We start from the raw sequence: 13,524 nt of genomic DNA, 5'->3' as shown, positions 1-13,524 counted from the left end.
CCCCTGCTGTCTTGAGTAACCAATAACCGCGTCCCTTTTCACATTTAAGAGTCCTAGTTTGGGCAATAAATTTTAAGGTCACCATATGCTTTACTTCCCCTATCTTCAATGCCTTCATCTGTAAAATAAGCAGAGCTGACCCACCCCTCATCATTGTGCTGTGAGGGCTATCCCAGGGTAACACGTGGGTGCTGACCACATGGACATGCTCAATGAGTATTATTAAGTCACTTAATAACACTTGGCCTCTGTGTTTTAACTTCCCATTTTCAATGGTTGGACAAGATTGACCTACTATTTCTTAGGGTTTGTTAGGATCTAATAAAAATAAAGCATTAGAAAATATGAGGTAATATCATTAGAGGAAAAAAGTTGTAAAAGTTTGGAAACCAAATCAAATCTCCAAAAATGAACATTCCCTTGTTTTTTTAAAACCATGACCTTCATTGAGAAAGCTAGTTTCCCAGAGCACAGAGAAATGAACTTTGCTCTAGTATTCCTTTATTACAATTAACTAAAGGTCTGATGGGTGCAAAATACATGTGGGAAGAACACAGAACAGATGGGAAAAGGGCACTACCACCACCTGAACACTCATGATGTGTAGACAGTCCCAAGACCATGAAGGCAGGGTGTGGTAGTTCCCTCATTAAATGAAGAAAGTATTTTTGTCCAAGTCACACAGCCAATATGGAGTGGACACAAGGACATTCTTGCAACACCTAAGTCCATACAAACCCCCTTATCCAAGTGGGCAGAAGCACTTACAGCTGAGAGGAGGGCCACGAGAAAGGAGAACTCTACTAGCATCCTTCCAATACCACGAGAGGCCTCAGAAACACAATGACAAAAGAACAGAACAAACAAAAGGAAGACCCCTCATCTTTGATCTCAAGGTATTGACAAACTAATATTCATGGAAAGAAAAAGGGAGACTGAACAGCTTTTAGCAGGATCAATTTTTTAGAGCAGGGAAAGACTACAAGTTCTCAAAGACTAAAAGGAAAAGCAAACATCCATGGAATTAAGAACAGAAGCAGACAAAATCATTAATTTATGAAGGCAGAAAATAAACCAACATTGGATTTCAAGAATAAAAACTGGGCAAATGCCAGCACTGAGGTCAAATCTTGCTCTACTGTGGGTCATGCATGCTGTCGCTACAAAATAATTACATTCACATTGTACTTCAATCCCCGGTCAAAGCTTGGTTTTATTATGGCTCAGTATACCAACTCTCAATGAGAAGTACCTTTTGTCATTAAATTTCTGGCTGCGAGCAAAATCCAGAAATATAATCTTTTAGGCCCGACACCACCTGAGGTGGAAAGATTTCCCTGATAGCACTGAAGGCATGTGGTGCTGCCCCGGGCCTCGCAGTCCCTCAGGAGGCTTTTGCACAGCAACTGGCATAGGGTGTATTTTTTGCCGCCTGAGTTCCTTCTGCAGCTACAAACGAAACAAGGGGTTCATTTCTGAAATAACATTTTTCTATTACTTCATTTCTTAAATGCAATGGTGTATACAGTCCACACTACATTTTCTGGGGTAGGGTGGGGGTGGGAAATGAGCATATCCCAAAATGCTAGGCGTAAAGTAGGGTGGATGTTTATCCAATGTAGGTCTTAACATTTTTTATTTACAGAAAGACTCAAAAATGGGTTAGACTTGGGGCACCCGAGTGGCTCAGTTGTTAAGTGTCTGCCTTCGGCACAGATCATGATTCCAGGGTCCTGGGATCTAGCCCCGTGTTGGGCTCCCTGCTCAGGGGGAAGCCTGCTTCTCCCTCTCCTGCTTGCCCTGCTGTGTTCCTTTTCTCACTTGCTCTCTATGTCAAATAAATACAAATCTTTAAAAAAGGTTAGACTTGTCTGAGTATATAAGAAATTCAAGCTTCCTTCCCAGTTCATTTGAGTTCACTCTTCTACACAATTAGGAAACTGTTGCAGAAGCTCCAATATGCACAATGCAAATGTTTAAGAGCCCACACATATCCTATCTCCACTGCCATTCATAACTATCCTGCGAGACAATTCTGGGAGGTAAGCAATAGCACTCCTTTTTTGGGTGACAGAATCAAAGCACTGTACCAAGTCATACAGGAACCAGGCATCACGAAGTGGCACTGTGTCAGAACACTTAGACTTCAGAACACTTAGACTTCAGGCCACCTAACTCCTAATAAAGTGTTCTTGCTACACCAACCTGTTCTGAAGCATCGTCTGTTCAAAATTCCTAATGAATGCAGTTATAGTCATACTGGTAAAAATGTTTCTGGTTCCAGAAGGTGATTTCTTCTCTTGGGAAAAGTTTAAAAAATAAAAGAAGGAAGTAAAGAAAAAAAGAGTTGCGATTTGAAGAAAAAAGTAAGAGTTGCAATATATTTTTCATAAAAGGAGAAAACAGTTAAAAACCAAAAGCAAGAAAATTGTTGATCAGAGTTTAAAACTGAAGTCATAGGACTGCAGCCACAATATGAAAAGCCAAAGACCAACTACTCTGAAAAACAGTTCGGCAATTCCTCAAAATGTTAAATATAGAATGGTCATATATCCCAGCAATTCTACTCCAAGGTATATGCCCAAGAGAAATGAAAATACATGTGCACACAAAAACTTGTACAAGAATGTCCATAGCAGCATTATTCCTAATAGCAAAAAGGTGGAAACCACTCAAATGTCCATCAACAGATGAACAGGTAGATAAAATATGGCCTAGCCATATGATGGAACAGTATTTGCCATAAAAAGGAACAGATTTCTAACATAAACTAAGTCAATATGGATACACCCTGAAAACATGCTAAAGAAAGAAGTCTGTCACAAAAGGCTACATAATGTAGGATGAGATTTATATGAAATTTCCAGAAGAGACAAATCTGGAGAGGCAGGAAGCAGAGTAGTGGTTGCCAGGAGCTGAGGGGAGATGAAGAACAGAGAATGACTGCTAATGAATACAAGGTTTCTTTTTGGGGTAATGAGTACATTCTAAAAATTGACTGTGGTAATGGTTGTACAACTTTATGAATATACTAAAAACCATTAAATTGTATACTTTAACAGGGTGAATTTTGTGATATGTAAATTATATCTCAATAAAGGTTTTTTTAATATATTTTTCATAGAAGGAAAAAATAGTTAAAAACCAAAAGCAAGAAAACACCTGGTGGAATGGACCAGAACTGGAAATTAAAATATCAGCAGAAATGATTTCTAAACGTCTCTTTGCTATTTGCTGAATGGGCCAGTGAGAAGTACTGATGTCCAACAACAAGAAGTACATATGACGTCTAGATCTGGGTTTCTAATGGTCTTGTCACCACAGTGGGGAAAAAAAAAAAAAAAAATCAGGGCTCCCTGGAGAAATGGCTGATTTCAGGGCTGATCCAAGGAGGTACAAGGTGAGCCTGAAATATCTTAGTGTGCCAAAAAGCAAGAGAGTGCTTTTAAAAAAAAAAAAAAGCTGGAGCATGCCACAAGAACACAGAGCCAGTTTGAAAAGACTGCCACTAGACAAATCAAGGGAAATGTAAGCATCAAAATAATTAAGGACAGGAATGGCTATAAATCACTGAAAAACCAGGAATCCAGAATTCTACACTAAAGATGGATGGATGGTAGAATGGGTGGATGGGAAGAAAGTGGGAAGAAAGGGTTCCCCTGAGAGCAAAATGATGACTGCCACATGGGAAGGAAGCAATGGAGCTGGAAAATCAGCATTCTGCAACCAAAATATAAAGACTGGTTCGAGCAAGAATGATCAACAGATGCTAAATCTGGGGTTGGAGATAGGCAACAGGATATCTGTACGGCCCAAAGACTGCTTATTGGTTGGCAGGGGGAAGGCATTAGGTACTGGGTAGAGAATCTGGACAACACCTGGCAGGGTGATCAAAATCAACATCACCACTGAAGCCAGAAGGATATCGTGTCTCCAGATTTGAAACACTAAGAAGCGCAAGGGAGCATTCCATGAAGAATTCTGGCTGCAAATGCTTTCCTAAGTCCTTCACTCAAATCCAAAATGAGAAGCATTTTGTTTAAAAAACAAAAACAAAAACAAAAACAAAAACTGGGGCACCTAGGTGGCCTAATCAGTTAAGCATCTGACTCCTGGTTTCAGCTCAGGTCATGAACTCACGGGTCAGGTCATGAGACTGAGCCCTGTGTTGGGCTCTAGGCTGAGTGGAGAGTCTGCTGGAAGCTTCCCTCCCTCTAGCCCCTCCTGAAATAAATAAATAAATAAACCTTTAAAACAAACAAACAAACAAACAAAAAACACCAGGCCCTATATTCTTCAACAATGTCAGTGTTATGGAAGACAAAGAAAGGCTGAGGATCTCTCCAGATTAAAGGACACTGAGAGGGCATACCCACTAAATGCCATGCGCGGATCCTGGATTGAAAGCAGTACCAGAGAAAAACATGCTACACAGGACATTATGAGGCCACTTAACACAGTTGGATTATGGACAGTAATAAGTATAATAACTAATAAAAAGAATTTTGCAAATGTTAAGTTCTTGATTTTGATAACAATATTGTAGTTATACAGAGAATAGCCTCATTCTTAGGAAATACACAGTAGAGTAGTAAGGATGTAAAGGGAATGATGTACTCCCTAACAATTCAGAAGAAAATACACAGGCTAATGATCAGAGGATGGGCAGAAAGTGAAAAAACACTGGCTTAAAAGTGGTAAATCTAGGTAAAGGGTATATAGGAATTTGTTGTACTATTATTATTACAACTTTTTTAAGTCTGAAATTTTTCTAGAAAAAGTTAAATATATACATGTGTAAAAAGTTCCATGTTTATATGACTATACATGTAACACATATAACTTTATGTAACATACATATATATAACAATGTTTATATAAAGTAGAAGAACAGACTGTAACGCAGAGATGCTGGGGTGGGAGCCTCTGCTTAAAGGGTAAGGGGCAAGACAGTCTGCTTCTTAAAGGGCTTTTCTGGCCAACTCCATACTCTTTCTCAGCCTTCTGTTTTTTCTTTGCTTTCTCTACTCTAGAAACTCCTAAGTGAGGTGATAAAATTAAAAATGAGGTTAAGAGCAAAACGTGAAAAATAAAATGGCAGTAGTAAAGTGGGTGCCTGTCCAGCTTACATAAGGAACAGCTATGTCCCATCTACCCTTAGTAAATGACAACAAAGGAACTGGGAAGTCACAGACTGAAATCATGTAAGAACAGCTCCTTCCACCCCTACAGGAGTGTCTAAACAATGTGAAAAACAGGCAGCCATGGTCAAGAATTTGTGCTGGCTTCTTCACAGATGAGATCTTAACAGCATATACAAAAGACCAGGGTTTCAAACAGGGCAACCCCCAACCAACATTATTGCCCTGAATTTTCTAGGACAAATCCTAACACTGGTTCAGTGACTCCTTCACTTGCATGTCTTAACAAGGACAATATAGTTCTCAAAATGACCTGTGAAGGCACGAGAGAAGCAGTTTCACCTGTTGGTTATCCTGTATTTGCAGACCCCATCACATTTTACCAGCCACCCTTTATTTGTGCACGTAATGAGTGGCCGAATGAAGAAAGGGAAGGGTGGGTGAGGAGGAAATAGGAAAGAAACAAGTGTTTCATAGACATAACCAAGACACTGAGGACCTGACACCTTGTACCAACTTCTCATCTGTATCAACATTATCAGTGTGCACACCATTATCATTTCTTGATACTCTTAAAAAAAAAAAACAGATAAAATAACAAAGTGTGCCCCCTCTTTCAATATCCTGTGTCAAGCAGAGTGAGTGTGTGAGAACCAGAGTTAAATAAGGTTCCCTTAGTGAACTGTGAAAATCCTATATGCTTGTATTACTACAACTTTCCTATAAATTTGAAATTATTTCAAAATATAGGTTGGATCTTTTGATCTTCCTGAACTTTTAAAATCTTACTGAGATTAAAATCTTAGTGAAGCTTTCTTCACACTGTCCAAGCATATTGTATTAATGCTAACATAGCATTTACTCAATAAATTTGTGTCCTATTATGAGCAAATTTCCCAAAGATGCAAAGCAAGTTTTAGAATTTTTAAAATTTCAGTCCCTGGATCAAACTCATTCGTCATTCTTGGACTTTTATGGCTTAACAGATGGAGACTATAATGGAATAGACACTGTTAGAGAAGGTATCTACTCCTATCCCACTCAACGCTAGATGGCAGAAATCAACTCAGAATTTAACTATTTAAGAAGACCATCAACTCTCTATACAGCAGTATCCCCAAACAAAGCTGAGGAGAATATATTCCACCCTGATCTTTACAATTATGAAAACACTGTATCCAAAATTAAAATACCAGAAAGACTTTCATCGGTTTTGGTACTGAACTTGGAAAATTAAACAGAATTTATCTATATCCCAAGAGGCAGTAATAGTAGTAACATTGACATATTTATATGGTGTTAACAGTTAGTTTGCAAATCACCTTCTTTTCCATTATAACATTTGAGTCAGGTAGGCCAGGAATTATGCCCTATGTTCTATAAGACAGGAGAACTGTGACTTCCAGAGTTTTTCAAGGTCCCCAAATCATGAGGTGCTTGAGAAAATCCTTTTGGCTCTAAGTCCAGCTAACAGTGTGACTACTGCTCAACTGGCATCATCCTCTGAGAAACATACAGGATGAGAGCTAAGAGGGAGTTCTGGTGCCAGACCACCTGATTCCCAATCCTGGGTCCACTATTAATTTGGCTAACTTCTTTGTGCCTCACTTTCCTCAACCATAAAATGGAAATCATAAATTGTACCTGCCCAGAATGGTTACTAAGTAGGTTCAATCAATTAGAACAGACCCTGGCAGAAACATGGTAAAGTACTCAAGAGACATGGTAAAGTACTCAGTTGCTGCTCCTGATCTGTCTAGTGCTCTAACTTGTAACTCCCCAGTGCCTCAAAACCTGAAAAGCACAGTTGGTTTATTAGCCCAATTGAATCTGCAGTAATTTCGCTCAAATTATATTCCAGTTGGTTGGAATGGCACATTCCAATGGCTCTTCCCAGCACAGCCAGAACCAATATGCTATTTGGCAACGAGGTCTGTTCACGAACTGAAGGGTCATGCTGTTACACAGTCATTTGTTACGGAAGACAGCACGGAGATGTTCTCTATGTAGGAACAAGCAGAAAGAGCAGATTTCAACAACTGTCTAATCCATATTCTCAGTCCAAGAGATATGTACTCAGTGTGTGCCAGGACTGTACACAACACAAAGTGCAAGGTTAGGTGGGAAAAATTATACAAGCACTTCTGCACGTTAGCACGAGGAGAGTACATCTCTATCTCATTAAGCACAATCACAACAGCTGGCACGGACGAACTCCTAACCTCCTCTTTCTTCAAAATGCCTTTACTAGAGCTGCAATGAGCAGGAAAGGTAAGCTGTCTGCAGTTTCAGCTCTTCTCTCTTCCTTGCAAGTTCCTCATCAGATGCGCTAATGGGTCAGAAAGTACGCTAGTATCCCGCAAAGAAATGAAAAGTAAGGATTTATAAAATTAGCTCAAATCACTCAAATTTTTATGTCTAGGTATATACTGTCTTTTAAAATAAGGTGTATGTTTTTCTTGCAACATAAATTTTAATTTCACAGATGCTGTATACAGTGATGCTTCAGAATTTGAGATGGCCAGGGAAGAGGTCACAAATGGTTCAAGAATACAATAAAAACTAAAGAACCCTCTCTCTGGCCCTTCACACACCGTACAGGCATGTATATACTGACTCTGCCTAAGAAGATACTACCTATCTCCTAAGGGCCAAGCATGGAGCCCCTTTGAGAGTGTGGGTCCGGCTTCTGAATTTCTTTTCAGTTGCATTTTGTCCAGATTTCCAAAGGGCAGGGAAGGCAATATTATAGCTTTAGGTCTCTTCAACACAGCTTCAGTGCCAAATATTTCAAAATCCACAAATACTTAAAGGCAGACAGTCTAGAAATTCTCAGAAAAACCCCTGTAAGGTCAAATACATCATTCTTCTTTTCAATATGAGAATTTATAGCATACTTATTTTGGCAATTCACCTACTTCATCCTTCCATACCTCACGGAGACAGTTTTCTTTCCTAAATGAAGAGGCATATATTGAGAGGGAGAGCAAAGTGGCAGGTCTCCACACTCCTGAGGCGTGCCAGCTGGGGTGCCACGGGGTGGGGAGGTGTTGGTGGGAGGGCAGACAGAGCAGAGATGGAGCCAGCCAGCTGTCCCCGTTGCTCAAGGAAGAACAGCAAAGTATCTCCAAGAGACACTTTATGCCCAGCCAGCAGGGAATACAGACACTGCTTAGAACAGGCCAAAAGCCTAAAGCTGAATTTTTCAAATTCTTTTAAAACTAAAGTGTTATCAAGTTTATTCTTTTCATGAGCACCCAAAGAACAAAGAGACTCTACTGGACCTATAAATACCAATTAAAGAGAAACAAGAGTGTGTGGAGGCAGATAGCCTCACGGAAACAAGTATGGGTTTATTCAAATAGAAGTGAACTACAAGGAGAAAAACAGTAATTTGGGGGTGGGGAAGGAGAAGGAAAGAATGAGAATTTAAAAGTGGCTTTCATTTGGACCTGTAGTGTGTGCTGTGGTACTGTTCACACACACCTTCCCAAGAACAGGAGCAGTGTGGGTTTTCTGGGAAAAACACTTCAGACAGTGGAAATACCAAGCCACGCTTGTCCAATTACAAACCAAACTGAGCATAAGTACATCACAGCATTCTTCACATTCTTCCATGTCTTGACAAAATAAGTGAACCAACTGTACCTACTCCAGACATGGTGATTACATAGTATCATCATTATGGAGAACACAAGGAGACAGCTTCACTTACATGGTTAATGAAGAGACTCTTGCGTTTTTCTCTCACTGTGAAAACAAAAGATGCAACAGAAGTGTTACACACCTGCATGCCAACCCCCTGCAGGACGGGGCCTCTGGCGTCATGGCCCCATCCTTTCACCAGCCAATGCCCCAGATGCTCCATTACCATATTTAAGACTACAGGAGCTGCACAAGTGAGGATATAAACTTGGCAAACAGAGCAAAATACACACCCACTTAAGTACGGCACCCTAACAAAACAACTGCCCCCGCGATTAACGGAGTGTTAACAGCTTTCCAATAACTAAAAAGTACATTACATAGTGATTTCATAGAACTTGTATGCATCCATTAATTTAGAATAATAAGACTATTTATTTCTAACCCCACCTGCCCCACAAAGGGATGGGTGAAATAGAAAAATATAACAATATATTAATTTATTGACATTGAAATATAAAAAAATAACAATAACACCTGCAACCACATGAAGACATAAGACAGGTAATGTACATCAGAAGTGTTATTCACTGCAGAAACCGATTATGCTCCAGGCTGGGTGCTAATGAATAAAACCAGGCTTCTGCTGTCCAGGAGCCCTTCCAGGGGGGCATCTGCTGTACCTTCTCCCGCTCATGAAGGCTGGTAGGCCTCACAATAAAAAATACTGCCCTGTCTACGATTTCTCCTACTACTGTCTGCATCACGGCTCAGCCTCTCCCACACCATGTTTCCCAAAACAGGTGTCCTTAGCCCCAAAGACGTAGGAGAGTGACAGGGAACCCAGAGCATTATTGAAATACCCTAAAATCATTGAGTTTTGCCTCTTTTTTCCTGAACACTCATTTATGAGGGTACATACTAGTCAGCTGACACATTTATCGAGTAGGTCACTGTAGAAGATATGAAGAATAGGTTTCCTTCAAGGAGATGACATCCTCGGTCCCGGGAATCACTAATGCTACCTCAGGGTATCCTAAACATACAAACGCATAAAAATCGAGCTCATCTGAGGAGGACTTCTTTTCTCCGCAGTCCATGACCCAAGGCAGATTCAATAGTTTTCAAAAGCCCTCCAGCTGATCTGACTGAGGGGCTAGGGAAACCGTTTTCCTAAGTTTATGTTCTGTTCTTCAATTCACAAGGAAACATTTTGCTTTTCCTTAGAAGTTGTATCATCTCTGGAATGAAAGCTGCCCCTCTTGCTATCTCAGAGATGGTTGAGGTACAAAGCAAAAACCAGCCTGAGGATACTGCTGAGAGACAGTGCCTTGACCTGGTCATCAGATGGATTCAGCTGCAAGTCACATGCACTGCACACAGACTGGGGGGCTGCTTAGCCACACTGGAGGCCAGACCAGCACCCAGCACCCAGACCAAGGCACATAAAACAGCAGCATACTGTGTCTGCTGTTCACACTGCGGAGGCTGCAAGATTTCTTTTGACGTAATTCCAAATAAGCATCATCCACATGTGAACCACAACAAAGAAAAATGAGGGTCTGGCAGAAGCACTGGGTTTGAACTTCCTGGCATACGTAGTTTGTGTGCATGTATTCTATGCAAGTGTGTGTGCACATGTGCATCTTTTCCTTAAATTAATTCAATACTGAATTATCATGCATCTATTCAAGGTTGCTCGACCACATGGGGGTACGATGACATTTCCATGCTGGTTTCCCATTGCCTGAAGGGATCTGGAAACACTTTCTACACAGGCAGCAGACCTCACAGGATTTCTAGCAAATTCTAGAACATCCCAGAAATAGGTTTGTGCAGAGGCTTTGTGTCTCCCAATTATGGGAACTGCCTCCAAGGTCACCTTAATGCCCCATATCACCCAACCTCCAACAGATAAAATATATCCATGCCTCAAAGAATATTAAAAGTTCTTATATATGGGTACTACCAAAAAATTAAACATTATTCAAAACTAGAAGGAGAGGATTGAAAATCAGAGTTTTCAATAGTATGGACTGAAAGCTTTAATAAGAAAGTTTATAATAAAAAAATAAAAACAAACCACCCTAAACAAGTATACTATGCTTGTACCTCTCCTACAAAACTAAGTCTCAGGGGAAAATCAGGCCATTTCCATGAAGCCCACTGGTTCCAATTAAAGAGTAAAAAACAAAATTCCCTAAGACATTATAAAATACCTAAGGATAAGGTATCCAAATCTATTTCAGAATATCTTGGGAACTCACTGTTTTTATACAGTGAGTACCTCTACCTTATCCTATTTCACTTAAATCAACTGAGTCTGCTGATTCTAATCTGAAATCTGGGTTCATGGGATTATTTTGTATTCTTTATTATTGTGTAATGACACTCCTAAGCAGGCCTTTGTCTACAATAGTATCTGAAAGGCCTTTCCACACACACATCCCTATGACTGACTTCCTTGTGGAGTGTCTCCTGAATCCCCAAACCAACTGCCAGTCCTGACACAAACAAAACCAATTCCCAACATCCATGCTTATACAGGTGACCCTGACCGTAACTGCCTGGATCCAAGTAGATACCCATTCCTAACCAGGTGAATTCTCTCTCTTAGGAATCTGGAGATGCTAGTTCCTCATTGCTAGCACCTCATCTGAAGATACGGGGTGGGTGGGATGAAGTGCATCTCCTTCTCTGCAGAAAACAGTTAACACAGGTCTGACTGCCATCCCTGAAATGGCCTGTTTGCAAGGGAGGCCCTAAGCTGATGTCTGGGAATATGGATTTGGGGAGGGCTCCTACCATTCCCTAACCAATAAAAGTGGCTCACTGTACTTACATTGTGCAAACAATACAAGTTTATGCTAAACACCTGCTTCCCTCCTGGGAATCTAATTTTGGCACACATTGGCAGAGGCTGCCTACTTAACCAATCCTCAGTGAAAATCCTGGGCTCTGGGTCTCTAAGGAGCTTCCCTGGCTGGCGCATATCACGGACTGTTGCTGGGGAAACTTAGTGCATCCTGCATGATTCTAACTGGAGAAGACTCTTGGAAGCCTGTGCCTGGTTTCCTCTGGACTTCACCCATGCACCTTTTCATCGTACTGATTTTGCTTTGTATGTATTCTTTGTAATAAGCCACAGCCATCAATACGACTATATTTTGAGGGCTATCGCTCCTCCTGCTTAGTCATCACCCCCGGGCAGGGGAGGGAGGCTATCTTGAGGATCTCCAACGAAGCTGCCATGCAGAGAAGAATGGAGGGCAGGAGGGTGAGGAGGAGAAGGCAGGTGCTTCCTTATTCCTAATGGCTTTTAGTCCTTACTTCCAATAACTTAATAAGGTTTCTCAGATACCCTGGTGTCCTTACAACTAATTATTCCTTTTCCCCTAAGCTAGTAGGAACCAAGACTAAGACAGTTCCAGAGGAGAAAAAAAGTAGGTGGAATCTCTTACACTAATACCAAAAAAGATGAATTATATTGCTTAAATCTAAATCTGTCTTTAAAATAAATTTGAAACTACTGAGGCCATTAGTCAGCTCTGAAATTCAAATGGCTTTTAACCGTTTTGTTATATGTAATAGAATAAGCAATATACCAATTCATTTCTGATATTAGTTTAATCATTTTTAAACCTGGATATTTTGTGTTCTAATAACATATCAATCAAATTTCTCTGGAGTTTTCAGAGCTTCTATATTAATTGAGTGACTAATAGGTTTTGCTTTGTTGGGAAAACAGACAATAAGTTGATGTGGATCATACATCTCACTCTCCTGGAAAAGGAATAAGAGCTCTCTCTCCTTGGGATCCCATTCATGATGGTTTGGTAAAAGAATTTTTAATTAGCTATTGAAATAACTCCATAATGACTGAAACAGAGAATGTATTTAAGGCTTTAAAAATAAGCCATCTAAAATGAACAAAAAAACACTACTGTTAATATTAAGTCTTCTCCAGATAAAATGAGAAAATGGCAGTGTTCGCCATCTGAGGAAACCAAAATTTCACTTAGGTTGCCACATGACATCCCCTTATCACAATGTCATAGAAGCAAAATTTCTTTACTTTTTAAAAATACAACTATCTAAAAAAACAACAACAAAATCAAGCAACCTGCCTAATTACTGAGGATTTGTTAACAATCTAAATGCAATTACAGCTAACCTCTTTTACAGACAGGCATTTAAAAAATTATCTTGGTTTCCCCTGTTCCGTCTCTAAAATAGACCTTCCAATGACTGGCATCAGTCACTATCTGACACAAAATGAGAGAACTAAATAAGTCCTAAAACAGGCAATCCAACATCCTTCCTTTGAAAATGAGGAAGCAGGGGTGCCTGGGTGGTTCAATAGGTTAAAGCCTCTGCCTTCAGCTCAGGTCATGGTGCCAGGGTCCTGGGATCCAGCCCTGCATCAGCAGGGAGCCTGCTTCCTCCTCTCTCTGCCTGCCTCTCTGCATACTTGTGATCTCTGTCTGTCAAATAAATAAATAAAATCTTTTTTTAAAAAAATGTTAAAATGAGGAAGTAGCCCATGTAGTCCCAGGCAAGGAGTGACCAGAATGGGGAAGACTGGGGATGGCTTGCCAGGTTTCCCAGACTCCATCCTCTGCTCTAGCCTCCCTCCAAGGGCAGTGTGGCCGCTGCCTGGAACCTGCATGAGAAGAATTCCATCTGACAACAGATAATTAGGATCCAGTATGAACAGAGCTTAGCTGCTCCACAAAGA

General features: G+C 40.4%; 1 protein-coding gene across 3 annotated transcripts in view; it reads right to left on the bottom strand.

Annotated features, from left to right (window-relative positions):
• The window catches only part of CCNY (cyclin Y), a 232,733-nt gene that overhangs the window by 49,898 nt on the left and 169,311 nt on the right, over window positions 1-13,524 (bottom strand). For all 3 annotated transcript variants that reach the window (XM_059404426.1, XM_059404425.1, XM_059404424.1), the window contains one exon: window positions 8,857-8,891. In XM_059404426.1, coding sequence (XP_059260409.1) covers window positions 8,857-8,891 — 35 coding nt within the window. The remainder of the gene's footprint in view (window positions 1-8,856; window positions 8,892-13,524) is intronic.

Source organism: Mustela nigripes, chromosome 6 (genome assembly GCF_022355385.1).
Source record: "Mustela nigripes isolate SB6536 chromosome 6, MUSNIG.SB6536, whole genome shotgun sequence".
NCBI lineage: Eukaryota > Metazoa > Chordata > Mammalia > Carnivora > Mustelidae > Mustela > Mustela nigripes.
This window is presented reverse-complemented; position numbering and strand designations above follow the sequence as displayed.